Here is a 26660-nt window from a genome sequence, read left to right as displayed (position 1 = left end):
GGTTATTGGTCTTTATTGCTCGGGAGGAGATCGGCCATCTGCCATCTGCCATCGGCGACCCGCTGACCTTTTTGAGTGCCAACCCATGTATTGTGGGGACACCACGGCTGGCATGACCTAGAAAGCTTTTCTTTCGAAAATGTTTCGAAATCCACATTTTGGTTTCATTTTGTGTGCCACTGGCTCTGCGTGACCGTCGTTACGGCTAATTGTTTCATTAATTAAACATTTGGGCCGTCCTAGAGCTAAGTGCATATAATTGGGACACTACTTGGCATAAAAAGGCACCCAAATTTTTGTGTGTGAATGCAAAAATTGAGAAATGCAAGAGCTGTAGTTGCCAAGAAGAAGTATTTCAAAGCTAAATTACAAATAATTTGGAGGCAGAACTCAAAGGTATTTTTTTATAATTTCTCATATTTGAATACTTGAATGCTTTTCGACTTTTAAATTGACCACAAAACGTTTTGAGGCACCTAATAGCCAACAAGAAAAGCGTTTAAAGTATGTCTTGCCCGGAATGTTTGCCGCTGTCTAAATCAATCGTATTACCAAATCGCCAAACAGTTTGTAATTATCTGTCTGCATTAGCTGGCCGTAAAATGTGCAGTTGACAAAGTTGCATGGAAAGAGGTATGTTTACCTTAGCAAAAAGCCAATCATTACATACGTCACACTCGCACACAATTTGATCTGTCAAATGTATTACAGATCGATTAAAAGTCCTATCCGTAACAAAGGTTGACAAAATCAGGTATCAGTCATACATAACTCGTTTGCTGTTTGTTTGTTCGTTGCAAATAAATTTGTGTCTAATTGATTCAATTTGATCGACTCCTAAACCCAAATTTCCCATGTACCTGTTTTCTGCGTGGCGCGTAATTGCAAAATTAATTCGTTCTAATTGGCAAAACCGCCACAGAAAGCGAAACAATTGGTCATCGCTTGTAACTAGACAAACTCAAAATATCAAAATTCCGAATCTGTATCGAATGTTGTATTTTTTAATGTTTTGGCCAGCTAGTACACGTGAACCTACACATGTTTAGCCAAGTAACCAGGCTAACAAGAGACCGGTTGGAGCCTTGAAGCATGTGACTTCACAGATCCGAATTATCGGGTGAACAGGCGCGTGACTTACAATTTCAAATACGTATCTCCCCCGCAATATGCCACCAAAGAAGACCACGCCCCTACCGGTTTGAAACGCCCACTTACTTGACTTTTATTCTACTTTTGACTTGCATTCACAATGCAGAATTTATGAAGATTATCACTTATTGCACTTAAGTGACGTCTATTACGGCTTCTTACGTTTACGTTTATGATTGTTTCGTAAGTTTGTTGATTGAAGTCTACAGTTATAAGATATATGTATATAAGGTATCTGAGTTAACCAATAAACGTTGCATTAGGACTGTTTCACAACCAGTTCTTAAAGTTTCCTGCAATGATAAACATATTCTTGGCTAATTAATCATGCCAAAGCTTCGATTAGCGCAATTAAGCATACCACTTTTGAGTTCAGGGAAGTTAAGTTTGCCTATAGAAATCAAAAGATTTCTTTATTTCATAAGTACTGGTGTTTAAATGAAGTATCTGTACGTTTCAATTTCTATTGCAGATAAAATGCGAACATTCAAAGCGAAAACGTCGAACCCATTTTTGTCTTGTTTTTTAATGTACGTACGAACAGTGTTTAATATAGATGGAGGATTATTAGTCATAAATAAATTAATGGCATCTGAAGCATTATTGTCTCTCTGGTCTCCGGCTATTCAACTCGGGACAATGGGAGTCTTAGAAGACCTCGTTGGGATTGCCATTAGACTGATCGGCCTTTTGGCGGGCACGTGCCAGTTTGGCAGAAAGCTCCGATGATCGAATGGTTTTGTACTGCAAAATTGGATTGGATTTGATTAGATTGAGATTGAGATGGAGATTGAGATGCAGCATATGTGCAGGAACTCACCTCGCAGAAGTTCTTTTGCAGCACGATCTGGGAAATGAGGCGACGACTCTCCCGCTGGCCAAAGTAACTTTCGATGGTGTGTGGTGACAGGGCGAAGATCTCCTCGCCGGTAAGCGTGTGCAATCGCTTGATGATGATGTCCGAGAATCCCTTGCCCCGCAGCCACTCCTCCACCTCGCGTGGCTTTGAGTTCTGGGTGATGAAGATTTCCGGCGTCTTAAGGATCTCGAGGTCCTTGCGCCTCTCCCGCTGCTGCAGCAAAATACGCAGTTCGTCGTTCACATCATCCTGCATGTAGTAGGCGTGGTCATCTGCCTCGCAATCATTGCGGGCCCGCATGGCTTTTAAGTAAATGACATAAGTTAATATTATTATGTTTTCCAGTTACTTATGCACCCACCTGCTAGAGCTCCTGCCGCCGCCATGTTGCGCTTGAGGGTGCCACTGGGCGTGGGCGGCTGGCTGTCACTTGGTGGGGGCATCGGTGGTGGAACGGGCACGTTGGGCATCGAGAAGGTGCGCTGCATTGCCTTGCCATTGGCCGCCGGCTGCTCCACGGGAGCGGTATACATGGCCATGGTGTTGCGGTACTGCGGAGGACTCACCTCCTCGCCGCCGTTCTCCGTCAAAGCCATGGAGGCCAGCGACTCCGTGTCCCGGCCATTTACTCCCGGCTCAAAGTTGTATGGCGTGAGCACTGTGTGCGGCACGTAGCCAATGTTTCCGTACGAGTTGCGGGCCTTCCACCAGTTGCGCGAGTCATCGATAATCTGGGAGTCAGACGAGTTACATGAAAGTTATACGGTCTGTTATCGGGTTGATAGGGTTCTAAGACCGCGTAATTGGGGAATCGATAAGATTGGTACCCACGTATAGCAAACCTGGTATACAGTATACAAATAATCAATGTTTAGTAATTGTATACCTAGTTTTTGTGTTGAGAAAGGTGTCACTGACCTCTCTATTAGTAAGACATCTCAACTAAAACTTAGGGTAAGTCCCAGAATTGAACATTACTGAGTCAGATTTCTTTACTGTCTAAGAATTTTCCTATCTTAATAACCAACATTTATCTAAAGCTTTTTATAGCAGCCACATTCCAAAACAAAAGATTAATATAAAAGTAAAAGACCTGTGCCTAATATGATGTCAAGTGATTCAGTTTACACAAGTGGACGTATGTACCTACATATATTAACAAAACTGGATTGACTCCTGAAATGATTGCCTCTTATATACATAGCATACGTAAGCAAACGATTTTAAATGCTAAGTCGCGTTAAATCATATGCAAATCTTAATTAAACAGGCAACTTGCAAATGGGATCATTTTCGTGAAATGTTCTGAATGATAATAACTGACATTTATTTTTACGTATTAGTTACGTACCTCCAAATACTCTCCCTTCGAAACCTTCAGTTCCTTCTCGTTGGTGCTCGACTTATTGAAGGCGACCTCTGCGATCTTCACGTTCCGGCTCTCTAATCTGCTCAGCCAGGTGCGATTCCCTAGACCTGGACTCGGTGGCACTGGAACCGCCACCGGCGAAGGCGTTGTGCTCTTCTTCAGTGCAGGAGCCAGGTACGGCACCTCCTCATCCACCACCCAATCGGGAGACCAATCGTCGTAGAAGATCGGGTGATAGGAGCTCTTGTGATCCTTAAACTGATCCTTGGGCACAGTCCAGTTGGGGCCGAGGCTCTGCCACAGCTGCTTCTCGTTGGAGTCCAGAATGCCGTTGAGGAAGGCAATTGTCTCGCGGCGCAGAAGGGGATTGACCACCGCCTGCGGCAGACCCGCATCCTCGTAGATATCGTTGCAAACGGTGACGATGGACTTAAGCGAAATGAAGACATTGTGCACCGGATCGACGGGCTTGGCGAATTGGTTCTGGAGCCGAACGGAGTATATCAGGGCAAGTTTCACCTTGGCCAAGATGTCATGGAACTCGCTCTCGATCGGAGGTCGCGATCTCAGTACCAAAAGCCCCTCACCGTGCGGATTATGCTGCTCCTTGCGCAACTTGAGCTCGTTGAGGGCCTCGGCGGCGTAATGAAGCCGCGCCATGAACCTCTCGATGTCCTCGAAGCAGTGGTTTATCACTTGGACATCCCGCTCGGTCTGCTCCTTGTCCAGGGCATTCTTCTCCGCTGCTATTCCGGCCACTGCTGCTGCTATGCCATACTGATCCTTGGCCTGCTGGTTCTGGGGCCTTTCCGGCTTGGGCAGCACAATGGGTGTCTTGTTGCGATCCACTGTCACAGGAGTTCCCTTGCTCAGCTGGAACAGCAGGCGAATTGGATTATAGAGATCGGGATTAATTTCAGTTTGCAACTCACCGTCTGCAGATCCTCGACCAGAAGCACTGAACTGACATCGGCCACCTACGAATGATCTAATTATTACATATCTCTAAGCGCTGGAAAGTCGCGGTTCCCCACCTGGAAGATGTGCATTTCGGTATTGCCCAGTGAGATTCCGGGCACTGAGAAGATGAGGATATTGTTGAATGACTCCTGCGGATCTTCGCTTATGAAAGCCGTGGGCTCCGTGATCAGGCTCCCCGGAAAGTTCTCGATCTCCTTCATGTCACTGTCCAGCATCACCAGCCACTGTCCATTGAAGCTCATGAACATCTTGTGCGGCCAAATGCCCCCGGTCTTTTCCAGTTCGACCAGAAGCTTCATCTTCTCCTTCGGCTGCTTGACCTCGGCCTCGTTCTTCAGCTTAAAGGTGGCCAAGTGCTCCAGGGCATATGTGGGCTTGACCTCCTCGTATTGCCCATTCGACTGACTCCCGCCAGGGACTCCATTTTCGTAGCCGTTTTGTGGCATCCTGAGAAATAAGGAAGTGTGCACTCAAGATAACTATCGTTTTCTATAATTTGCTGGTTCTTTCCATTGAACTGCGCAGTTCTTGTTTTGTTGATAACACTACATTGCAAATAATGCCTGGCAGAAAGGTGATTGTCAATGACTAATTGTATAGCAAATAGTAAATAATAGTGTGTTCTGCATCTTTTACATTCAAGAAATGCAAGTGCAGGACTAACTCGAAGATTTTTTTTATAATTTTTATTTTATCCAGTTAAGCACCGGGTGTTCCGAATTGCCACTTAGGTATACCGAAGTACTCGTTTGATAGACAGGCGGTGACAATCTATGCACCCATCTGTGGTTTAGACTCCTGTCCATCAGGCTTGATATTTACCCATACTTGACCGAAATGGGTCGGAAGTATTTCAGGGTCCTATTGCCTGCTTTGACCATTCCGGCGGTGTGGAATCAAAGCGTTCTGGTAAACTATTGATTCCGAATGGGCAATGCGAATCAGATAGATAGCTACCTTTAGATACCTTTGCATTCGGAAACACATAGGTACATAGAACAGTACCTATTTCACCTGTGTGGTAGCCACCTGTCCGATTAGATAAACGCAATTGGCACTGTGTTCGCGATTGCCTCTTTTTTCAGTTTGCTGGCCTTTTTTATTTTTGTAGTTATCACAAGCCAGGAAATTCTTCGCACATGAAGCCATCATTAATGGTAGCGTATTACATAAGGACTCGAATATAAGAGTTAATCGCGTATTTTTAGGCCGTGATCGTGGGTCACTTATTTACCGCCATCGTCTGGCTGGCAGCTGTGATTCGAGATTTATTTATTGCTTTCACTGGCATGACATCAGATCCTAAGATACAGATGTCTGTACTCTATCTTTGGTATCTTGATTTACGGGCTTGGAAGAACCGATGGGTTACCTTGTACTGCCCACTGTGCTCTTTATTTATTTATTTGCTCTTTTTCCGACCCAAACTAGCACTCTCGACCCGCTGCGAATCGAATTCCAACTCCAACTAACTGACGTTGGCTGGCCCAAAGGGAATCGGGGATATCAGCTGGCTCATTAATTGATTGCCTGAAATTGCGATGGTGCGTTATCGCAAAAGCAAAAGTGTGCTTTATCTCTCGGTGTTCAATCTTATCTGGGAGCAGAGAAACGAATACAAATACCATTCCCTATGAGAGAGTCTGCTGCCGTTGGGCCTTGATTTTGATATCAGCCCACAATGGGACCGTAGGAAATGGTCAACAGTTGACCCTGAGGCCACCAACAAATCGAACTCTCAATTATAGATAATAAGGCTTACAAGGAATTTTCTACAGTTTCATGAACTCATTTCTAGCACTCGCTGCATACTGGCATGTTGCGCAGTAATACCTTAACAGCTCGAGTTAAAATCGAGTCTTGAAATAATACTTAAGTATGTATTTTCTATCACAAAAACGCATCGCTGTGATTATTTTGAAAGACAAAGAAATCATTCAAATACTTCGATGGAAAACAGTCTTATGACTATTTGTCACAATCGGAAATTAAAATAATTTATGTCATGCGTGTGTGCATAATTTCGATCAATTAAAATTTAAATCTACATACAACTTATTCCTTATCATATACCATTATCATATCCAAGTTATGTATGCTGCTTATGAATCATTCCCAGCCTAACAAAGTCCTTTATCATAAATACCGAACTTTAAAGCAATGCTGCTTAGGGTCTGAGGCAACTATTTTATGCGTTCATTGGGCAATAACTTTTATTGGAGCTAATTGTGACATTCTTGCCGTTTAATGAGGTTTGGCCACTATTTCACGTAATAACAGAAAAAAGCGACCCTCATTGCAGTTCAAAATGGGAATCGTTCAAAATGGAAATACACGTATCGCACTGGCCGCAACACTTTCTGCAACAGCTTGGAGTATAGTAATATTGCGTGACTTTGGCGATCCGCTTCTGAGTTGAGAGTTATCAAAAGTGTCAGCCAGATAATCGATCTGTAATTCCATGTCTATTTAGACATAACGATATAGGTATACAAGCCGATCTATCTGTAATTCGATGTTCCCTTAGGCAAACGTATAGTCAACAAGCAATATAGCAATACGCTCATAGGAATCAAGATGTTATTGAGGTATTTAATGAGTTTTGGCTCTTATACAGTTTTTTGGTTTGGAAACAATCTTAAATTGGCTGCGAAGTGTGAGCGGCGTTGTGTTGTCACCCTCTAGACGTCTTCACAAGAGACCATTTGATTACTGTAAGGAAACACGAAAAAAAACAATCATTAAGGTGGCAGGTAATTTTTGTTGCCGAGCTTATCACTTCGGTACTCAGAATAATATCAAATGGGAATCAAATTGTGTACAGGCTGTGACTCAAGCGGGTGACAGGTGATCTATTATGATTTCCTTTCCATACTAACCTGGTCGATGGCAACTGGAAGATATTCTGGGGAACAGCTGAAAGGCCGGAGCTCAGGCACAGTAGTTGTGTTCCATTGAAGTGGCGATATTGCTCCACCAGTTGCTTGTGTTTCAGAGCCGCTTTTTGCTCGTTTTGCTTCAGAACATGTACGAATTGCTCAGCTATAAAGAAGTATTTTAGAGATCGGTCTGCATTTTACAACAGGATAACTCATACAGATGATGCAGCTGAAGGTGGGGCCAACGGATCCGTGAACAGGCTTCTCCGAAATTCCACCCACAATGAGGTCCACATCAGCCCAACTGGCGTAGATTGTTTTCAGCTTATCCAAAACCTTGTTGAATGAATATTTTAAAACCATGCTAATTACAATACAGTAGTTAATAAATAGAAACCCACATCACTTGGAATAAAGTGCTCAAAATCTTTCCAGCTCTTTACGGGTTCGGACAGGACACACGATTCCAGGTACCGATGGTATGGCAGCAGACCGTGATCTCTGCCCCTTTGGATATCGAAGGCCAACATATCGGCATGGGTGGGTCTGGTGTTATTGTGCCAGACGACCTGTCAGTTAAAATGTTAAAATATGATTGGGATGGGGATCTATAAAATATCAACATCGATTTACTTACACCACCGGAGTAGGCAGCATCCATCTTCATGGTCTGCTGGTTGAGTAAACTCTCAAGGATGTTATTCAACTTTTGGGAAGTGTACTGCAACTTGGGCTTATAGATTTCTTCCTTGAGCTCAAACAGGTTTTTAGTTGGTAGCTCCTTGCTAATAAACACATATTGGTTGTTCCTGGAGAAAAATGTCATGTTAATAAAATAACAAGGTAACTACTGATTTCTTTGGTAATCTAAAGAATGATAAAATGGGACAAATGTTTGTATGAAAATAAGTGGGCCAGATAATTTCCAATTAATCCGACCAACTTGTCTATATAAGAAGGTAGCACCTACTTTTCAGTTCCATAGACTACGTTATCCTTGGTCAGATTTTGGAGCTCATTGGGCACCATTGAGAAGTAAAAGCGAATGGCAGCCACCGCAAACTCATTGAAGACCCCCAAAGCAGGATTACTTTGCCTCCTCCTAATCTCACTAGCCAACTTCGGGCCGAGCACCTCGGGAAGCCACTCCTCAATGACCACTCGACGATAGATATCCACATTGATCGCCTTGGCTGCCTGGAAGAGCTTTTCATCGCGCCACCGGGGATTCCTATGATGCAGCTCGGCAGCCACTCTGTTGTGGTTGCGCAGGAAGATCGTGTAGATCAGTATGGAGAACGGACTGCTGTTCACCCGCGAATCTCCGGCAGCAAAACAGATGCCATCTCCGATGCTTTCCGTGGCGCAGAAGGAAGGTCCTTCCGTATCGGTGGCAGTGGGCAGCAGGGCGTTGACGAACTCTCCGCGTTGAGTTGACCTCAAAAAACCGCCCTCCAGAACCCGCAACTTTCTCTCCGCTGCTGCCGTGAAACCGTAAAGTTGCGACAGGTCCAAGGACCCCGTGGCCTGGTTGAGCTACATACATACATATAATTTTATTTATTTTCAGGTGGTTTTTCACCATTGAATTCATCTCACCTGCTCGGCGCCGCCGAAATTGCAATTATCCACGGCCAAAGCACTTCTCACATAGTTGAGGCAGCTGGGCACGTTGTATTTCCCAGCGGGCTGGTACAGAATCGGAGCACATGCCGGGTGGTGGTGACGCGGCTGAAGGTTGATCTGGTCACGGCTGCAGCACTCTATCGGAGCTCCATTGCCTGGGAACGGATAACTCATTAGTAAGTTTTTACTTAGCAAAGTAAATATAGATTGTAATTTAATTATAAGTATATATCAAGTCAACATGGGATGTTGATATCCGGGATCCAGGAGTTCTGAATATATGATGCACTTTGTTTAAGCTATTCTGAGTATGGATTAGCACAGGTCAGTAAAGGTAATGATAAGAAACTCACTCATTGATTGCGATACCGGCTTGCTAAGATCGTGCTCAACAAACTGCGCCCACTGAGGGAGGCCCAAATTGGAGTTGCCTTCGACGGTTTGTTGCTTGGAGGTCTGTATGCTGTCGGGCTCATATAGGTCCTTACTGATGGACCAAGCAGCCGGCACTGTTTCACGTCTTCCGGAATTGGGAAACATCTGCAAATACCATCGAATTCCATTTCAACATCCTGTTTTTCTGGGCAAAACGCACCTTATAGAAACCGTCCCTGTAGTGGCTGCTCCCAAGTAGCCTCCTGAAGGCATGGTGACCCTCCCCGTTTCCCGTGAGCGAGTTTTCACACTCGGTGCGCAAACTACTGCCCTCGGGAAGTGGTTTTTTCTCCAGGTAACTGCGGCACGCGTCTTCATCGATTTCATTAGGCAGGCATTCGCTGTTAAAAACGATCAAGCTGGACTTTAGGATCTTCAGGGCGAGCTTATTGTCCTTCTGTGAAGCTAGGCTTGGTAAAGTGTCCAGGAGTTGAGCGTGTGACAGGCTACCGTCCTTAACAGTGATATCGGAACCCAATAGATTGTCCTCCAGTCTGAAAAAATTGTATAGAAATACAATAGTGAAAAATAAACCAATTCAAATTGACATGTTTATATGTAGTTACGGTCAGAAAAGTCACATCCTAAACTTATCAGCGTAAGTCATTAAAGTTAACTGGTTTTCAAAGTAATCAGTTTACAAACCGTGTTTGCCTATTTACTGAGTCCAACGCTGTTTCTACATATTGCAACCATTTCGAAGCAGGAATCCTGTTTAATTCGGCACTGACATCCCGGCTTGCTGAAGATTTGTAAAATGATACAATTTAAATGGTTAAATCTCAGCGCATACAGATAATTTAATTTTCATTGTTAGTATTTCTTTGGGAATCTCAACTTCTAGGCGCCGTTTTAGGTAATTGGCTCATTTAAAGAATGATTTATATCTACGGAATAATAGAATTGTTCTGGAATATTCCCCAAATTAGGACTTGTCAACACATTAATCAAGGCAATTTAAAAGTACTATATCAAAGGTTAAGATACAGGAAAAAAATTGGCTTTTATAAATGTTTACAAAACGGTCGGATCTTTGTTGAAAGTGTGCATCCCCCAATAAAGAGAAATTTACCTGACTACAGTATGCTAATTTAAATGAATAAACATCAATTAGTTCTCACGCTTATAAAAACCTATTTGGATCCGATCAGTAAACAATTGTTGATTGGGTGAATTCTTTTTCAGCGATAAGCCATCAATATATACGGACCTTAGGCTGAGCTTTTGGAATTTATTGGAATCTTTATCAACAAGTATAAGCAAATGGGGTTTTTTAAATGTAATATTTTAGAAATGTTTACAACAATAAACAAATGTGGAAAACTGGTAAAAACAAATGCAATCATTCATGATGATATAACGCTTGAGCTCCGACCATCGTTTACATTGCACTCGTACGAAGATGGAAAGTACATTTCACATTGAGTAGCAAAACAGTTCCCCATTTCTATATTAATTCTTAGTAATATCACTTAATTATAAGCTAGATAGTGCGTGGCTTTGAAAATTTGGTCGCCAAGAGACGACCAGCCTCCGTTTTATGATGGTCTTCCTGCTTATCAATAAAATATTTATTAACTTCAATAAAGTTTTTATTATCATATTAAACCGAAAAACAAGCTATAACATTAATAGGCTTCCTTCTATTTGATCAACATTTCTTTACGAAGAAGATGCTACGTTACGGGTTTCTCTCAAAAGAAATTAGCATACGCTTGAGATACATGACACCAAAAGAGTTTAACTTAATTATTGCTATCAGACTTACATTTTGCATTGCTTGTTGTCAATAATGATGCTCCTATTATGAAAGCCAGCAGGCAGATGTACTGAATGCCACCCATTGCTGTGTTCTTTGTTCTAGAACTCGGGTTTTTCAGCCACCGTTTGTGATTCACAAAATACCCGCTCGTCAATGGAATTTAAGTCACGTCGCTAGCTTGTGATAAGGAAGTGATCCGAAATGCGGTTCTATCGGACCTAATCCGTGTTTTCCGTCCAATTAAACCGTGCCGACGGCTCAGCGATTCGTAGACTACTGAGCTTGGGGGCAAATCTCAACAGAATCGAGCCGATGAGAATCAGTTGGGTCGTTATCACGCACAATGGAACCTCATTATCTCGATAATCATCATCATCTGGGTGACTGGCGACTCTCTCAGCGGATGAATAAAATCGTACAAACGTAAACAAATGTTATTTTTGTTTGGGCTTGGTGAATCAAACCACCCGTACAAAGCCGAACCAACACTAACGTAATATGCAAATGAAAACCTCACCTGGGGGATTCCGTTTTGCCCACGCCTTTGCTCGTCCACCTACTGATAAATGTAACGTATGTATGTAAGGTGTAAGCTTTTATAAGCAATTTTTAACGCCTGAGTTGATTATGTTGTCCAACCGATTGTTTAAGTCTACCGCCAGACTCGGCATTTCCGATAGGCTGAACCAGTGGTTCTCTAGTTCCGGCATGAAACCAGTTCGTTGATTGCATTACCTAAACATATCACCTACAAAATTTCATTACTTTTACAAATGCAAATGAAAGATGTTCAGTTGGTATTACTCTACAAGCATTGCATTTAAAAATTTTAATTTACATAAAAATGTAAATGAAATAGAAGGAAAAATGAGTTCTTATTACTATCGTGAACGTAGTGAAAATATCGATGGCGGTGGCAACAGTCCAACCATCTCTACCGGCAATTGTTCCATCCCTATTTCTTCCACCTCTAATTTTCGCCTAAACAAGCATTATCTCGTTTTTGAAACAGCAATTGGATTTTATCTATAAAAGAAGACGATTTTACCAGCCATGGCAACTTTAGACGCGGAAGCCACAGATGAGCAATTCGGCAACGATCAGCCCAAGTCGATGTCGGGTCCAATCATTGGGATAATCTATCCGCCGCCGGAAGTCAGAAGCATCCTTTGCCAAAAAGAAAACAAAACCTTTTTCCCATTTTAACTACTTTTACCGAAAATACATTGATATAATGCACATTTAACGTTTCCCATACTCAGTTACCAAAGCTTTAACTATTAGATATCGTTGACAAGACCGCCAGTTTTGTAGCTCGCAATGGACCGGAGTTCGAGGCGCGTATCCGTCAAAATGAGCTGGGCAATCCGAAGTTTAACTTCTTGAATGGCGGAGATCCTTACCACGCCTACTACAGACACAAGGTCAACGAGTTCCGCGAGGGCAATGGTATGTTTTGGTACACTTCCCTCGCTTTCCTGTTTGTACATGAGATCTTCACGCCCTTTAGATGCCGGTATCACTGCCATTGCCAACATGAAGCAGTTGGCGGTGACCAGTGCCGCCCAACAGCGCCAGCAAGAGCTTCTCAAGCAAGTGGTGGAGCAGCAGTTCGTACCAAAGGAACCACCGCCGGAATTTGAGTTCATAGCTGATCCGCCTTCCATTTCGGCGCTGGATTTGTATGTGTTCAATTGCCAAATAATTCCAACACATGTCTTATCGTTTTGCATATCTTTCCAGGGACATTGTGAAGCTAACCGCCCAGTTCGTGGCCCGTAATGGTCGCCAGTTTTTGACCAATCTTATGAGTCGGGAGCAGCGTAACTTTCAGTTTGACTTCCTGCGACCCCAGCACTCGCTCTTCCAGTACTTCACCAAGTTGCTGGAGCAGTATACCAAGGTATTAATACCACCGAAGGATCTGCTGGGCAAACTGCGCACCGAGAGCGCTCCGGGCAGGAGCAGCATGAACCAGGTGCTGGATCATGTTAAATATCGGGCCAACTGGCAGCGCCACCAGGAAGCACAACGTCGCCGCGAGGAGGAGAAGATCGAAAGGGAGCGCGTGGCCTATGCTCAAATTGATTGGCACGACTTTGTTGTGGTGGAGACGGTGGACTATCAGCCGTTCGAATCGGGCAACTTTCCGCCACCTACGAATCCTGACGAGGTGGGTGCCCGTGTGCTTATGGAGGAGCGTCTAATGGACGAAGTGGCTGATACAGAAATGCAGATCGAGTCCGACGATGAGGGTGACTCCCATGTGAACAGCCTTTTGGACAGCGGTCTAAAGCTGTCGCAAATGGAGAATCGTGTGGGTATTCAAATGAAGAACGTATCGTCCTATGGCCAGCCGGCTGGCGCCAAGAGAGACAACAACCAGGTGCAAGACATGGACGAGGCCTCTAGTGATGAGGACACTCCAACCACTAAGTTGCAGCCAGCTGTGGCGCCAATGCTGCCGCCCACCCACGACAAAGTGGTGGTCAAGAAATACGATCCCAAAGCATCGCAGCCGAAGCAGGCGCCTATGCCTACAGATGAGTATCTCATCTCACCGATTACTGGCGAAAAGATCCCGGCTTCCAAGGTCTCGGAGCACATGCGCATTGGTCTATTGGATCCACGCTGGGTGGAACAGCGCGACAAGCATACTGTGGAGAAAATCAATCAAGACAATGTGTTCGCCGCGGGCACAGCCATCGAGGCAAGTCTCAAGCAACTGGCTGAGCGCCGTACGGATATCTTTGGTGTGGGCGATGAGGAGACCGTCATCGGTAAGAAGCTCGGCGAAGAAGAGACAAGGAAGGACGATCGCGTCACCTGGGACGGACACACGTCCAGTGTGGAGGCGGCCACAAGAGCCGCCCGTGCAAATATTACGCTGGAGGAACAAATTCATCAGATCCACAAGGTTAAGGGACTGCTGCCCGACGAGGAGAAGGAAAAAATCGGACCCAAGCCAGTGGGCAACAAGGCGACGCTTTCAGCTCCGCCGCAACCGTCTACCAAGTCGCAGCACAGTCACTCCAGCCAGAGTCAACACCACCAAGGTGGTGGTGGTCATCACGGTCATCATAATCCTCATCATCACCATCCACCGCATCAGCAGGCGCCACCTCACCAGTCGCACCACCACCACCCGCCGCAGCAGCCTCAGCCGGTGATGCAGCTGATGCAACTGCGTCCACCCATGATGCGTAAGTAACAAATAGTATTCAACCCGCTTCGAGGGCTTAGTGTTTTTATTTTGCAGAGCCGCCGTTTGGAGCTGGTGGTGGAGGCTACATGAACATGCAGCCTGGTGGAGTCCCTCAGCAAATTGCACCTGCTCCACCTGTTGATATAATGGAGGAGGAGCCACCTTCTAAAAAGATTCGAAGCGAGGATAACCTGATTCCAGAAGCAGAGTTCATAGCCGCCCACAAGGCAAGTTTAACTTGGGAAATGGACATGGTATATAATTGATTGGTATATAACCCCTTTTATGTTATTTTAGAGCCCCGTGACCATTCAGGTTTTGGTACCAAATTCCGATAAATCAGAGTGGAAGCTTAATGGTCAAATGATAGCTGTGACAATGGCACTTTCCGAACCCATTGCCAATCTGAAGACAAAGCTGCAGGACGAAACTGGCATGCCACCGGCCAAGCAGAAGATCTTTTATGAGGTAAGAAATACAACTTTTCAGAAACCTATTATTGCAACACCACTTTTTTTCAGGGAATGTTCTTCAAAGACAGCAATACCATGGCTTTTTACAATCTTGTAAACGGAACCACAGTGCATTTACAGGTCAAGGAGCGTGGTGGACGCAAGAAGTAGGATGATCTAAGAATAAAGTAATACCGGACACAATGAGTGGACCATATATAAAAATGTATTTGTATATGGTGTCGCATAAATTTGTAATAAATCGTCAATCACAGAATTTGTTAATTGCACTTTAGTTCTGTCAATTCCAGGACACTTCAAAGAAGGAATCGGTTGGTGATTTCGGGAATGTACGGAGTAAAAACTGGAATGTTACGTTCGGCTTTCGGAGAGTTTATGTGCTTGGATTGGACAGGATGCGCGCCATTTCGCGATATCGCAGTAGCATTGGAGCGTAGATTTCCTCGCTGTCCTTGTGTGGTTCACAGACAAGGTTCAGCTTGTTGCTTGTCAGACTTAGGATATAATCTCGGTAACAGAGAGGCGTCTCCTCTTCACCCGCCTCATGAAGGTACAGAGTATAGGCGGCTCGGTAAGCGGCTCCTAGTAGGGCGGCCTCATATCCTTCGTCCTGCAAGAAATATGCGGTCTAAAAAACTTGCACTTGACGAACAGTTTTAGTCAACCCACCTGGATATGGACGGGAGCATTGAACACATCGGCAATTGTTTGCAGGATGGATTTGTTAACAGATGCCCCTCCTGTAACAAGGATTTGGGTCTCGGGTCCGAATTCGTAGCCAAGATCTTCAGCCACAGCCCGGTGATGCAGCATCTGGCCTTCAACTAGGGCTCGAATTTCGATTTGGGGCGAGCTGAATCTGTTAAGCAAAAGAGGTCAGAATTTGTATTACATTTTAAAGAATTAAATACAAGTTGTATGGGCATTAAGAACCAAATTAGCAGGTGTCTTCGAACCGTAAACGACGAAAATATGAACACCTCGATATTTCTCGATGTAAAAAGTCATTTCTAAAAATAACTATTTACATTATGATTATGAGTCATGGAATTCATGTCTGGCCTAAAACAGCTAAATAATGTTTAAAGTCGGACTGACGTACTTTATAACACCCCTAGCGGCCTCCGGAGAACTGGGATTCATTTCCTTATTCCATCGCAGAATGCCCTGCGCCTTGGGAATGATTTCCATATCGTTAAAGTGTACTGCCATGTTCCCAAAGTTTCCACGTGGCGTGGAGTCGAGATACTCATTGAATTGATCCCAATTGCCGCCGGTTGTCTTCTTGTTCATTTCCTCGCGGACCAATGAAGCATTTCTAAAACTGAAAAAGGATATTTTAATATACTCATTGTAAAGTTTTATGTGGCTGGGCTTATTTACCATAGAAGGCCCATGAATTCTTCCGTTTGGGTTGGATGACAGAGTACATGACCCTCTTCCCAGTTTAGCGGCTCCTTAAAGCTCATCATTAGGGTGTCACTGGTGCCCAGGGAAATGGTAAGCCAGGTGCTGCCGACCAACATCCCAGACAGCGCCGACGGATTGTCCCCCGTGCTAGCAGCCACTTTGCAATCGGGCGAAAAACTAAAGCGCTCCACAAAGTACGGGGCGACGTTTCCTAAAATCGTATTGGGACTGACCGGATTGTCCAGGCGCTTGTCCAACTCGGGTGCACAGACATTCAGGCATTCTTTGGACCAGTTCTTCTTGCGGATGTCCAGCAGATTCATGCCGGAACCATCACTGAAGTCAATTGGAGCGACAGAGCCCAGAAATAGCGATGATATAAAACTGCTGACCAATGAGATTCGGTTGGCCTCTTCGTAGGCGTGGCAGCGCTGCTGATATATCTTCCGGATTTGAGGACCCGTGAAGCGTTCGTAGCATTTGGAGCCCGTCAGTTCCACCATGTTAAGTTTGCCGCCAACGGCCATCTCCATCTCTAGGCACTGTTTGGTGGTGGTGGCGTCCATCCAAATTGGAGTACGATTCACCACAAAGGCGGAGTCGTCGATTTGTCCGTGAAGGAACTTCTCGGAATCGAGGTTTCGCAGCGTCTGGATTCCATGTTTGGACCAGTAGAGCGATCCGTGCTGCTGTCCGGAGCCACTGATGGCTGCTACGGTACTTAGATCAGCCTGCTGCATCACCAGTCGGTCCAGGACAATGTCCATGGCCTTCACCCACATCACTGGTTGCACAAAGTATCTAAGGAGAATAGGTGGAGTTTGGTTAGTAAATTTATCTATTATATGTATAGTCCACGTTAATGGAAGGAGTCCCGTGTTTTAAAACTCTGGTGTAATAAAACTCGTGTTTAGTTTTCTTATCTTTAGTGCCATAAAATAGGGCCCTAATGTTTATCGGACAAATACACCGCAGCGCAAGATATACAAACATAAAATATTCCCCTATTTGCTTTACGAAAGCAATCATCCCATTAAAATGCTCAATTGGAGTAAAAATAGATGATGGTGAGACTCACTCATTTTTGTTGGGTCCAGCATTGGCTCCTCCGGTGGTCCGAAACTCCGGCAAATCGGTGTCGAATTTCACTTCCGCCGCGGCAACCACCTCCAAACTGGAGCCCAGCAGGACGGCTTTGAGCTGCGAGGAGTAAATGGGGGGCAGCAATTAGAGATATGGAGACACACCTCGAAAATAACGATCAAACACACAGAGGGCAACTAGGAGTCACCGCTGCCGTCATTCAGGGATTGTGAAAGTTATTGCGGCTTTATTAAGATAATGGCGGGGGCCAATACCTCCGAACATGAATTCCAATAATCAAACCATAATAGTTAAAACGGTTGGGGCTCGGGTCTTTAGCAGATAAGCGAGAATCGAGCCCCGGTCAGCGAAACTGATAAGAGTAGTTTTAATAGCTTGTGTCTCAAGGGCTAACAGGTCCCCGAGTTCCGTTTGACCTTTTCAAGCAACACCATTCTCACGTTGTTGGCCCAGATGTAGTCGGTTTGAAGACGCCTCCACATCTCAGATGCAAAGATACTACGTAGGCAATTCCAGTTCTCACCTTTTGCGTGCTCAAGTCGAAGCCAAGGAAGGTTCGTTTCAGCTGCTTTGGCGGACCCATGTTTAAACTGCTTCCGGATCTGTTGGAGTTTGCTTAGTTATACACAGCACCGCATGCGGCACGGCCCGATCCCACGGCTTTAATACCCGGAGTACACGAGAGACTCTGCTTTTGTTGACGGTACCAGAATTATTTGAGTTATTAGTGTGACTGTCGCTGGAAGCGAGAAATATCAAGTTTATTGTTCGCGTTGGCGCGCTTTTCAAATCCATCTAAATTAAAAACAATGCTGCGCTGAGTTAGGGCAAAATAAGATTAAAGTATATAATATTAGATTATTTGAACTTTCCTATGCAGGGCTTCAAGAGTATTTTACAAGTATGAACTTTTCAATAAGTGAGATTGAAAATATGGGGAAATAATAGGACTATGTAGAACAAATAATTTTTAAGAATAACTTTGGCTTCTAAATATATACATTGAAATTTAAAAATTACATTTGACTTCACAACTGGATTAAGTTGGCAGCACCGAGCCGCTGTTATTTGGTATAATCTAATGGCACATTACGCGGTCACACTTTTATTTTGTCAGGAAGGAAATCGCCAGTTATAGATCACAATTGGAAAATTAAGTTAAATTGATGTGATATTTGAGTCCGCCTGAGAGAGTATGTCACTAAACTATGAAAAGATGAGCTGGTCGGGTGAGTTTTCGGGTTTTCCCAGCGCCAAGAGGGTGTTGGCCACGTCAGTGGTTGCTCCCCAATCGTCCGGGTTTCCGTGGATCCAAGAAATGGGCGTATGAATGAAAAGTGCCCTATCATAATCGAATGATCATTCTTTCAGATGTACGGGATCAGTTCAGAACGTGGCGTGAGGAGACGGGGCGCCACAGCGAGGAGGTGGTCCAGCTGTGGGTTGCTGTGCTGGAGGACAAGGTGCACAAGACCGGCAACGAGCGGCATCTCATCCTGGAGCAGGTGATCATCGCGGCATTGGACACGGCTCGCTTCGACATCGCCACCCAGTGCACCAAGCAGCTGGCCCTGGAGTTCCCGGGCAGCCTGCGCGTGATGAAGTTCAAAGCGATGCGGTACGAGGCTCTGGAGCAGTACGATGAGGCCGACGAGGTCCTGGACGCAATCATAGCTAAGGACGAGACAAATGCCGCTCCCAGGAAGCGCAAGATTGCCATCCTCAAGGCCCGTGGTCGTCGCCTGGAGGCCATCAAGGAACTCAACGAGTATCTCAAGAAGTAAGAAGACTAAGTTCAAGATTTATTGGAAGAACGTAACAAAATTTTCTTCCGGCAATCTAGTACTAGACATAACTCCTTATCTTACCATGTACAACAATCTCAAAAACATTTATAATTCCTTCAGGTTCATGTCTGACCAGGAGGCATGGCACGAGCTGTGCAACATGTATCTGGCTGAGGGTGAGTTTGGCAAAGCTGCCTTCTGCATGGAGGAGGTTTTGCTGCACAATCCCCATAGCCATCTAATACACCAGCGCCTGGCGGAAATACGCTATACAATGGTGAGCTATATAAGCAAGCTAAACCTTAATGAAGTCCATCTCATCAATTAATTTTCTTTCAGGGTGGCGTCGAGAATATGGAATCGGCTCGCACTTACTATTCGCAGGCCCTGAAGCTTAACCCGCATAACTTGAGGGCCCTTTATGGCATTTACTTGTGCTGCAACCATTTGGACAACTCCCGAGCTGTGAGCTCCAAGCGAAAGGAGCTGCAAAAGTTGGGTCAGTGGGCCCTTGAACAAATTTCGACAAAAAAAACGATTGTGCCATTGGAGGCTGCCTTTGGAAACCTGGAAATCAAATCGAATTGACCAATATGAGCACTAATAATTTGTGCAATAGATCCCAGGATGTAAGGATTCCAAATATTCTCGGAATTGGGTTTTCAATTTCTGTTTCTTAGGCAAGTTACATAGATAAACAAAGTAGCAGGAGTAAAAACAATTTTATAATCAGTGCATCCGAGCAACTGTTTTTGGTGTTCTAGTATTGTAATCGGATAATTTAAAGCCTTGATTATTGAGGTAGTCGTTGTAACAAATATAGAATAATCAATTATCCATATTTAAAGACTTCGCTTTTCAATCCCTTATAGACGTTAAGAACGATGACTTTTTTAATTTTCCTTTATTTGGCCTCAAGTTTTTAAGCATCTGTAAAATTAATCGGGCACTGAACAAAAATAAGATTTATTCTGAATATGGTGCCTATTGTATACGTTTGTTTACTTGACTATTCGTTGAGGTCATTGACTCTTATTATTGTAAAAATTGCTTTAATGCACTAGATTAATTCTCACTAGACTCGTGCGTGTCCATCGCCATACGATTGCATATGCATATTTACTTGCATAGCACTGTAGGTGCAATCGACGACTGCAGGGCACCGAGGGCAGCGCTGATAATCCAGCGGACGGTTAAAAATAGTCCAACAATGGGACAGAAAGCAATCAGTGGATGCCCCTCCGTCCTTCGGCATATTACTTCAATTTGTGGAGGAGCCGTTGCCGTACATCCGTCCGCTGTGCGATTTTCTGGAATGCTTTGGTCGGAAGATGTCCTTGAAAGTGAGTGTGGATGCGGGTGGGGGCTTTTCCGAATTGCTGGTGGAGTCCTGACCCTGTCCTTGTGAGGAAGACTGCGTCGTATGAACTGCACTCCTGCTGGTCGGAAGTCCATCGAGATATTTTAGCTGGGGAAGCACCTGCAGTATATACTCGCGGGGTCCTTGGCCCCCGAAAACAGTGCGGATGCCAGGATTCCCCATGCAAGAGAGCTGATCCAGCGCAGGACACTGCCGTTCGATGCGGTGTATCCAGTCGGTTATATTCCGTATATCGCAATTGTTGATCCTGCAAAACAAATAGGCATTACAGCGTGGATCACTTTAAGAAGATTCATGGTAATCACCACAAGATCCTTAAGCTCGGCAAATAGGGAAAGGTGTTAATATCCAGGTTCACGTTGCGGTCCAGAATTAAAGTGTCCAGATCCTCGAAGAAGGAGAGAAATCTAAGATTTCGGAAATCATTGTGACTCAAATCGAGAAACTTGGTCTGCGCTGCAAATTTATCGGCCAGTCGCCGCGGAATGGTCTTCAGGTTCTCATAGGCCAGCGAAATGCGTCCGTTGTCCTCCAGGATGCTTTCCGTAAATGAAACATCTTCACTTGGACAACTGCTGATGGAAATGTTGCCGCTAAAGGAGTACGGATTCGGCGTAATCATCTTCCCCTCGCTGGATTCGGTCAACAGAACGTCGTTGTATTCGTAGTTCAAGCTCTCCACTGACTGGATATTGGCACAGTTCCTGAGCACCTCGGTTAAGCAGGGATTCGATGGGCTGGAAGCGGGATATCATGACCATTACGTTGATTTTCGGATGCCCGGGTATACCTGTCTTCGGAGTTGGAGCGTTCAGAGGTCGATGTTCCAGACATAACGGCGTAAGTCTACATAACTGACAAATGATTCTCGGTGTATTTCAATCGGGATTGGGACTCCGTCGGATTGTATTTATTTTGGTCCAAAGTCGGTGGTAGACTGAGGGAAAAATTACACTTGATTCTCGCTCCGCGCAGACTATCTGGGTCTTCCGCTCCCCAAGCAAACACATACCCGAATATGTGAGTGTATTGAGATAATTGTCATCTCGGTAGTCATCATTACACAGCGCACTCGAAATACACTCGGAAAAATATTTTATAAAACAGTTTGTAAAAATAAAATTATATATAAAAGCTTAGTTGGAAATTTAAATGATAACAATTAAATGATAACAATTGTATTACTATATATTATTGCCACAATTCTATAGAAATTAGATTGTAATTTCCTATTTATTTTGCAATAGGATTATTATTTTTTCAGTGTAATTTCTCGTCCAGATTAGTAAGTGTTAGTGTACATATGTATGTCTGTATTAAAAGTTGAAAACAACAAAGTAAGGAATGAGGAACAAAACTCTATTGTTTTTTTTTTTTTGTTGATGCTGATACTCTTCCATCGAATTATCTACGAACAGGGCGTGTTAGTTTTCCTGAACGCTTGGTATACTAGTTAGTTGTTGTATTACCGAGCTCCTTATCAAGTTAGTATTACTTTCAGTAAGTGGGGGTAAGGTGTTTTTCCTATCTCTTTTATCAAACTCAGAAGCTTTGTATTAACTTACTTGGCTGGAATCAATTGGGCCATACTATTGAGTTGAAAATAATTAATAATAGTTCCTATATTTAATAAAGGAATTCATAATATAATTATTCATATTCCATTTTTTTCACTTGTGTGTTTATATTGTTTGGATAAATAATAAGTAGGGTAAATTCTGTTGTGTCGAGTGCAGCCGGATACAGAAGGAAAATTAAGAATAGTTTTGACTTTTGAGGTAGAAATTTCGAAATTTGTTTGTTAAAGATGCACTTCATGCCAATGAAAATTCTGATCTCTCACTTGCCGAATACCACTTAGTTTTCGTTCTGGAGTCAAATTGTATTCTTTGGTTAAGCGCCAAGCCTAATAACAGGCATTTGCTAAATAAATACGGCTGCGAAATCCCTGAACCTCGCATTGCATTGGAATAAATATACTTTTACTGCTTGCTTACGGCGCCTAATTTGGGATTCAAACCTAGTATAATCCTCCTTAATCCAGTAGACAAATGTTAATTGAATTACCGTCCCTAGCCAACCGTAGAAAGATGCTTAAAAGTGTCCTTGTAATCTCATTCGAGGTGAAGTTGATAGTCCCGATTTGGTTAGTCGAGTAAATTTTTCTTTTCCAAGTAGATTCACTAGAAATGACCTAATCCTAATTTTAAATCACACCGGGAGCTGTACTTGAGGTCGAAAACGCTTTAATTTACCTTTTACAAACTTTTCAACGAACCTAGTATACCCTTGTACTCCACAAGTAATGGGTATAATTATCTTTGATTCCATTGCTGGACCTTACCATATTAAAAAAGCAGGTTGACAGCACCGAGCCGCTGTTATTTGGTATAATCTAACGGCACATTACGCGGTCACACTTTTATTTTGTCAGGAAGGAAATCGCCAGTTATAGATCACAATTGGGAAATTAAGTTAAATTGATGTGATATTTGGGTCCGCCTGAGAGAGCATGTCGCTAAACTATGAGAAGATGAGTTGGTCGGGTGAGTTTTCGGCTTTTCCCGGCTCCAAGCAGGTGCAGACCACGTCAGTGGTTGCTCCCAATCGTCCGGGCTTCCGTGGACCTAAAAAATGAGGGCATGCATGAAAAGTGCCCTATCATAATCGAATAATCATCCTTCCAGATGTACGGGATCAGTTCAAAACGTGGCGCGAGGAGACGGGGCGCCACAGCGAGGAGGTGGTCCAGCTGTGGGTTGCTGTGCTGGAGGACAAGGTGCACAAGACCGGCAACGAGCGGCATCTCATCCTGGAGCAGGTGATCATCGCGGCATTGGACACGGCTCGCTTCGACATCGCCACCAAGTGCACCAAGCAGCTGGCCCTGGAGTTCCCGGGCAGCCTGCGCGTGATGAAGTTCAAAGCGATGCGGTACGAGGCTCTGGAGCAGTACGATGAGGCCGACGAGGTCCTGGACGCAATCATAGCTAAGGACGAGACAAATGCCGCTCCCAGGAAGCGCAAGATTGCCATCCTCAAGGCCCGTGGTCGTCGCCTGGAGGCCATCAAGGAACTCAACGAGTATCTGAAGAAGTAAGAAGACTATGTTCAAGATTTATTGGAAGAAAGTAACAAAATTTCCTTCCGGCAATCTAATACTAGACATAACTCCTTATCTTACCATGTACAATAATCCCAAAAACATTTATAATTCCTTCAGGTTCATGTCTGACCAGGAGGCATGGCACGAGCTGTGCAACATGTATCTGGCTGAGGGTGAGTTTGGCAAAGCTGCCTTCTGCATGGAGGAGGTTTTGCTGCACAATCCCCATAGCCATTTAATACACCAGCGCCTGGCGGAAATACGCTATACAATGGTGAGCTATATAAGCAAGCTAAACCTTAATGAAGTCCATCTCATCAATTAATTTTCTTTCAGGGTGGCGTCGAGAATATGGAATCGGCTCGCACTTACTATTCGCAGGCCCTGAAGCTTAACCCGCATAACTTGAGGGCCCTTTATGGCATTTACTTGTGCTGCAACCATTTGGACAACTCCCGAGCTGTGAGCTCCAAGCGAAAGGAGCTGCAAAAGTTGGGTCAGTGGGCCCTTGAACAAATTTCGACAAAAAAAACGATTGTGCCATTGGAGGCTGCCTTTGGAAACCTGGAAATCAAATCGAATTGACCAATATGAGCACTAATAATTTGTGCAATAGATCCCAGGATGTAAGGATTCCAAATATTCTCGGAATTGGGTTTTCAATTTCTGTTTCTTAGGCAAGTTACATAGATAAACAAAGTAGCAGGAGTAAAAACAATTTTATAATCAGTGCATCCGAGCAACTGTTTTTGGTGTTCTAGTATTGTAATCGGATAATTTAAAGCCTTGATTATTGAGGTAGTCGTTGTAACAAATATAGAATAATCAATTATCCATATTTAAAGACTTCGCTTTTCAATCCCTTATAGACGTTAAGAACGATGACTTTTTTAATTTTCCTTTATTTGGCCTCAAGTTTTTAAGCATCTGTAAAATTAATCGGGCACTGAACAAAAATAAGATTTATTCTGAATATGGTGCCTATTGTATACGTTTGTTTACTTGACTATTCGTTGAGGTCATTGACTCTTATTATTGTAAAAATTGCTTTAATGCACTAGATTAATTCTCACTAGACTCGTGCGTGTCCATCGCCATACGATTGCATATGCATATTTACTTGCATAGCACTGTAGGTGCAATCGACGACTGCAGGGCACCGAGGGCAGCGCTGATAATCCAGCGGACGGTTAAAAATAGTCCAACAATGGGACAGAAAGCAATCAGTGGATGCCCCTCCGTCCTTCGGCATATTACTTCAATTTGTGGAGGAGCCGTTGCCGTACATCCGTCCGCTGTGCGATTTTCTGGAATGCTTTGGTCGGAAGATGTCCTTGAAAGTGAGTGTGGATGCGGGTGGGGGCTTTTCCGAATTACTGGTGGAGTCCTGACCCTGTCCTTGTGAGGAAGACTGCGTCGTATGAACTGCACTCCTGCTGGTCGGAAGTCCATCGAGATATTTTAGCTGGGGAAGCACCTGCAGTATATACTCGCGGGGTCCTTGGCCCCCGAAAACAGTGTGGATGCCAGGATTCCCCATGCAAGAGAGCTGATCCAGCGCAGGACACTGCCGTTCGATGCGGTGTATCCAGTCGGTTATATTCCGTATATCGCAATTGTTGATCCTGCAAAACAAATAGGCATTACAGCGTGGATCACTTTAAGAAGATTCATGGTAATCACCACAAGATCCTTAAGCTCGGCAAATAGGGAAAGGTGTTAATATCCAGGTTCACGTTGCGGTCCAGAATTAAAGTGTCCAGATCCTCGAAGAAGGAGAGAAATCTAAGATTTCGGAAATCATTGTGACTCAAATCGAGAAACTTGGTCTGCGCTGCAAATTTATCGGCCAGTCGCCGCGGAATGGTCTTCAGGTTCTCATAGGCCAGCGAAATGCGTCCGTTGTCCTCCAGGATGCTTTCCGTAAATGAAACATCTTCACTTGGACAACTGCTGATGGAAATGTTGCCGCTAAAGGAGTACGGATTCGGCGTAATCATCTTCCCCTCGCTGGATTCGGTCAACAGAACGTCGTTGTATTCGTAGTTCAAGCTCTCCAGTGACTGGATATTGGCACAGTTCCTGAGCACCTCCGTTAAGCAGGGATTCGATGGGCTGGAAGCGGGATATTATGACCATTACGTTGATTTTCGGATGCCCGGGTATACCTGTCTTCGGAGTTGGAGCGTTCAGAGGTCGATGTTCCAGACATAACGGCGTAAGTCTACATAACTGACAAATGATTCTCGGTGTATTTCAATCGGGATTGGGACTCCGTCGGATTGTATTTATTTTGGTCCAAAGTCGGTGGTAGACTGAGGGAAAAATTACACTTGATTCTCGCTCCGCGCAGATTATCTGGGCCTTCCGCTCCCCAAGCAAACACATACATGTGAGTGTATTGAGATAATTGTCATCTCGGTGGTCACCATTACACAGCGCACTCGAAATACACTCGGAAAAATATTTTATTCAACAGTTTGTAAAAATGTAATTATATATAAAAGCTCAGTTGGAAATTTAAATGGGCCATGAAGATAACAATTGTATTACGATTCTTTATTGCCATATTTCTATAGAAATTTGATTGTAATTTCCTATTTATTTTGCAATAGGATTATTATTTTTTCAGTGAAATTTCTCGTCCAGATTAGTAAGTGTTAGTGTACATATGTATGTCTGTATTAAAAGTTGAAAACAACAAAGTAAGGAATGAGGAACAAAACTCTATTGTTTTTTTTTTTTTGTTGATGCTGATACTCTTCCATCGAATTATCTACGAACAGGGCGTGTTAGTTTTCCTGAACGCTTGGTATACTAGTTAGTTGTTGTATTACCGAGCTCCTTATCAAGTTAGTATTACTTTCAGTAAGTGGGGGTAAGGTGTTTTTCCTATCTCTTTTATCAAACTCAGAAGCTTTGTACTAACTTACTTGGCTGGAATCAATTGGGCCATACTATTGAGTTGAAAATAATTAATAATAGTTCCTATATTTAATAAAGGAATTCATAATATAATTATTCATATTCCATTTTTTTCACTTGTGTGTTTATATTGTTTGGATAAATAATAAGTAGGGTAAATTCTGTTGTGTCGAGTGCAGCCGGATACAGAAGGAAAATTAAGAATA

General features: G+C 43.9%; 8 protein-coding genes across 8 annotated transcripts; 3 read left to right on the top strand and 5 right to left on the bottom strand.

Moving 5' to 3' along the window:
- Nucleotides 1-1658: 1658 nt before the first annotated feature.
- Nucleotides 1659-5385, bottom strand: LOC6552507 (epidermal growth factor receptor kinase substrate 8). Its single transcript, XM_001979779.3, has 7 exons — nt 5184-5385; nt 4415-4808; nt 4313-4357; nt 3363-4253; nt 2373-2742; nt 1973-2313; nt 1659-1896 (listed from the first exon to the last, which is right to left on the bottom strand). The coding sequence occupies exons 1-7, from the start codon at nt 5240-5242 to the stop codon at nt 1801-1803; spliced, it is 2196 nt and encodes a 731-aa protein (XP_001979815.2). The 5' UTR covers nt 5243-5385; the 3' UTR covers nt 1659-1800.
- Nucleotides 5386-6933: 1548 nt separating this feature from the next.
- On the bottom strand, nt 6934-11756 carry LOC6552508 (chorion peroxidase). Its single transcript, XM_001979780.3, has 12 exons — nt 11581-11756; nt 11070-11447; nt 9947-10043; nt 9462-9795; nt 9220-9406; nt 8840-9021; nt 8211-8776; nt 7878-8049; nt 7642-7809; nt 7459-7576; nt 7241-7403; nt 6934-7073 (listed from the first exon to the last, which is right to left on the bottom strand). Exons 2-12 carry the CDS (start codon nt 11143-11145, stop codon nt 7043-7045), a joined length of 2094 nt encoding a protein of 697 aa, XP_001979816.1. The 5' UTR covers nt 11146-11447; nt 11581-11756; the 3' UTR covers nt 6934-7042.
- Nucleotides 11757-11984: 228 nt separating this feature from the next.
- Nucleotides 11985-14997, top strand: LOC6552509 (splicing factor 3A subunit 1). The gene is made up of 7 exons (XM_001979781.3): nt 11985-12225; nt 12348-12512; nt 12574-12745; nt 12807-14266; nt 14323-14495; nt 14566-14736; nt 14790-14997. The coding sequence occupies exons 1-7, from the start codon at nt 12117-12119 to the stop codon at nt 14889-14891; spliced, it is 2352 nt and encodes a 783-aa protein (XP_001979817.2). The 5' UTR covers nt 11985-12116; the 3' UTR covers nt 14892-14997.
- Nucleotides 14948-18014, bottom strand: LOC6552354 (xylulose kinase). Its single transcript, XM_001979782.3, has 6 exons — nt 17779-18014; nt 17230-17351; nt 16125-16952; nt 15844-16065; nt 15411-15600; nt 14948-15351 (listed from the first exon to the last, which is right to left on the bottom strand). The coding sequence occupies exons 1-6, from the start codon at nt 17836-17838 to the stop codon at nt 15115-15117; spliced, it is 1659 nt and encodes a 552-aa protein (XP_001979818.1). The 5' UTR covers nt 17839-18014; the 3' UTR covers nt 14948-15114.
- Nucleotides 18015-18319: 305 nt separating this feature from the next.
- On the top strand, nt 18320-19889 carry LOC6552355 (ER membrane protein complex subunit 2). Its single transcript, XM_001979783.3, has 4 exons — nt 18320-18484; nt 18627-19035; nt 19163-19319; nt 19382-19889. The coding sequence occupies exons 1-4, from the start codon at nt 18451-18453 to the stop codon at nt 19628-19630; spliced, it is 849 nt and encodes a 282-aa protein (XP_001979819.1). The 5' UTR covers nt 18320-18450; the 3' UTR covers nt 19631-19889.
- A 40-nt stretch (nt 19890-19929) lies between these two features.
- Nucleotides 19930-21454, bottom strand: LOC6556243. Its single transcript, XM_001983038.3, has 3 exons — nt 21214-21454; nt 20729-21160; nt 19930-20670 (listed from the first exon to the last, which is right to left on the bottom strand). Exons 1-3 carry the CDS (start codon nt 21255-21257, stop codon nt 20304-20306), a joined length of 843 nt encoding a protein of 280 aa, XP_001983074.2. The 5' UTR covers nt 21258-21454; the 3' UTR covers nt 19930-20303.
- Nucleotides 21455-22797: 1343 nt separating this feature from the next.
- LOC6556244 (ER membrane protein complex subunit 2) lies at nt 22798-24373 on the top strand. The gene is made up of 4 exons (XM_026983754.1): nt 22798-22969; nt 23111-23519; nt 23647-23803; nt 23866-24373. The coding sequence occupies exons 1-4, from the start codon at nt 22936-22938 to the stop codon at nt 24112-24114; spliced, it is 849 nt and encodes a 282-aa protein (XP_026839555.1). The 5' UTR covers nt 22798-22935; the 3' UTR covers nt 24115-24373.
- Nucleotides 24374-24413: 40 nt separating this feature from the next.
- On the bottom strand, nt 24414-26116 carry LOC113564848. Its single transcript, XM_026983755.1, has 3 exons — nt 25698-26116; nt 25213-25644; nt 24414-25154 (listed from the first exon to the last, which is right to left on the bottom strand). The coding sequence occupies exons 1-3, from the start codon at nt 25739-25741 to the stop codon at nt 24788-24790; spliced, it is 843 nt and encodes a 280-aa protein (XP_026839556.1). The 5' UTR covers nt 25742-26116; the 3' UTR covers nt 24414-24787.
- Between the last annotated feature and the right edge of the window lie 544 nt (nt 26117-26660).

This window comes from Drosophila erecta, unplaced genomic scaffold, assembly GCF_003286155.1.
Source record: "Drosophila erecta strain 14021-0224.00,06,07 unplaced genomic scaffold, DereRS2 tig00000000-arrow-pilon, whole genome shotgun sequence".
Classification (NCBI taxonomy): domain Eukaryota; kingdom Metazoa; phylum Arthropoda; class Insecta; order Diptera; family Drosophilidae; genus Drosophila; species Drosophila erecta.
Note: the sequence above shows the minus strand (reverse complement) of the source record. Positions and strands in the feature narration are given on the sequence as shown.

What these genes read in the sequence shown, in the direction of transcription:
- LOC113564848 (XM_026983755.1), bottom strand. Translation starts at nt 25,741, where the DNA reads ATGTCTGGAACATCGACCTCTGAACGCTCCAACTCCGAAGACAG. An exon ending in CGCTCCAACTCCGAAGACAG is followed by an intron (nt 25,645 to 25,697) that starts GTATACCCGGGC and finishes TCCCGCTTCCAG; the next exon opens with CCCATCGAATCCCTGCTTAA. An exon ending in CCGAGCTTAAGGATCTTGTG is followed by an intron (nt 25,155 to 25,212) that starts GTGATTACCATG and finishes TTTGTTTTGCAG; the next exon opens with GATCAACAATTGCGATATAC.
- LOC6552509 (XM_001979781.3), top strand. Translation starts at nt 12,117, where the DNA reads ATGGCAACTTTAGACGCGGAAGCCACAGATGAGCAATTCGGCAACGAT. An exon ending in TCCATTTCGGCGCTGGATTT is followed by an intron (nt 12,746 to 12,806) that starts GTATGTGTTCAA and finishes ATATCTTTCCAG; the next exon opens with GGACATTGTGAAGCTAACCG. An exon ending in AGCAGAAGATCTTTTATGAG is followed by an intron (nt 14,737 to 14,789) that starts GTAAGAAATACA and finishes ACTTTTTTTCAG; the next exon opens with GGAATGTTCTTCAAAGACAG.
- LOC6556244 (XM_026983754.1), top strand. Translation starts at nt 22,936, where the DNA reads ATGTCGCTAAACTATGAGAAGATGAGTTGGTCGG. An exon ending in CTCAACGAGTATCTGAAGAA is followed by an intron (nt 23,520 to 23,646) that starts GTAAGAAGACTA and finishes TAATTCCTTCAG; the next exon opens with GTTCATGTCTGACCAGGAGG. An exon ending in CGGAAATACGCTATACAATG is followed by an intron (nt 23,804 to 23,865) that starts GTGAGCTATATA and finishes ATTTTCTTTCAG; the next exon opens with GGTGGCGTCGAGAATATGGA.
- LOC6556243 (XM_001983038.3), bottom strand. Translation starts at nt 21,257, where the DNA reads ATGTCTGGAACATCGACCTCTGAACGCTCCAACTCCGAAGACAG. An exon ending in CGCTCCAACTCCGAAGACAG is followed by an intron (nt 21,161 to 21,213) that starts GTATACCCGGGC and finishes TCCCGCTTCCAG; the next exon opens with CCCATCGAATCCCTGCTTAA. An exon ending in CCGAGCTTAAGGATCTTGTG is followed by an intron (nt 20,671 to 20,728) that starts GTGATTACCATG and finishes TTTGTTTTGCAG; the next exon opens with GATCAACAATTGCGATATAC.
- LOC6552354 (XM_001979782.3), bottom strand. Translation starts at nt 17,838, where the DNA reads ATGGGTCCGCCAAAGCAGCTGAAACGAACCTTCCTTGGCTTCGACTTG. An exon ending in GCTGGACCCAACAAAAATGA is followed by an intron (nt 16,953 to 17,229) that starts GTGAGTCTCACC and finishes TATTCTCCTTAG; the next exon opens with ATACTTTGTGCAACCAGTGA. An exon ending in GCCGCTAGGGGTGTTATAAA is followed by an intron (nt 15,601 to 15,843) that starts GTACGTCAGTCC and finishes TTTGCTTAACAG; the next exon opens with ATTCAGCTCGCCCCAAATCG.
- LOC6552508 (XM_001979780.3), bottom strand. Translation starts at nt 11,145, where the DNA reads ATGGGTGGCATTCAGTACATCTGCCTGCTGGCTTTCATAATAGGAGCA. An exon ending in GACAACAAGCAATGCAAAAT is followed by an intron (nt 10,044 to 11,069) that starts GTAAGTCTGATA and finishes ACAAATCTTCAG; the next exon opens with CAAGCCGGGATGTCAGTGCC. An exon ending in GCCGGTATCGCAATCAATGA is followed by an intron (nt 9,022 to 9,219) that starts GTGAGTTTCTTA and finishes ATCCGTTCCCAG; the next exon opens with GCAATGGAGCTCCGATAGAG.
- LOC6552507 (XM_001979779.3), bottom strand. Translation starts at nt 5,242, where the DNA reads ATGGTCAAAGCAGGCAATAGGACCCTGAAATACTTCCGACCCATTTCG. An exon ending in CCGAAATGCACATCTTCCAG is followed by an intron (nt 4,358 to 4,414) that starts GTGGGGAACCGC and finishes GATCATTCGTAG; the next exon opens with GTGGCCGATGTCAGTTCAGT. An exon ending in CGAAGGGAGAGTATTTGGAG is followed by an intron (nt 2,743 to 3,362) that starts GTACGTAACTAA and finishes TCTGACTCCCAG; the next exon opens with ATTATCGATGACTCGCGCAA.
- LOC6552355 (XM_001979783.3), top strand. Translation starts at nt 18,451, where the DNA reads ATGTCACTAAACTATGAAAAGATGAGCTGGTCGG. An exon ending in TGAAAAGATGAGCTGGTCGG is followed by an intron (nt 18,485 to 18,626) that starts GTGAGTTTTCGG and finishes TCATTCTTTCAG; the next exon opens with ATGTACGGGATCAGTTCAGA. An exon ending in CGGAAATACGCTATACAATG is followed by an intron (nt 19,320 to 19,381) that starts GTGAGCTATATA and finishes ATTTTCTTTCAG; the next exon opens with GGTGGCGTCGAGAATATGGA.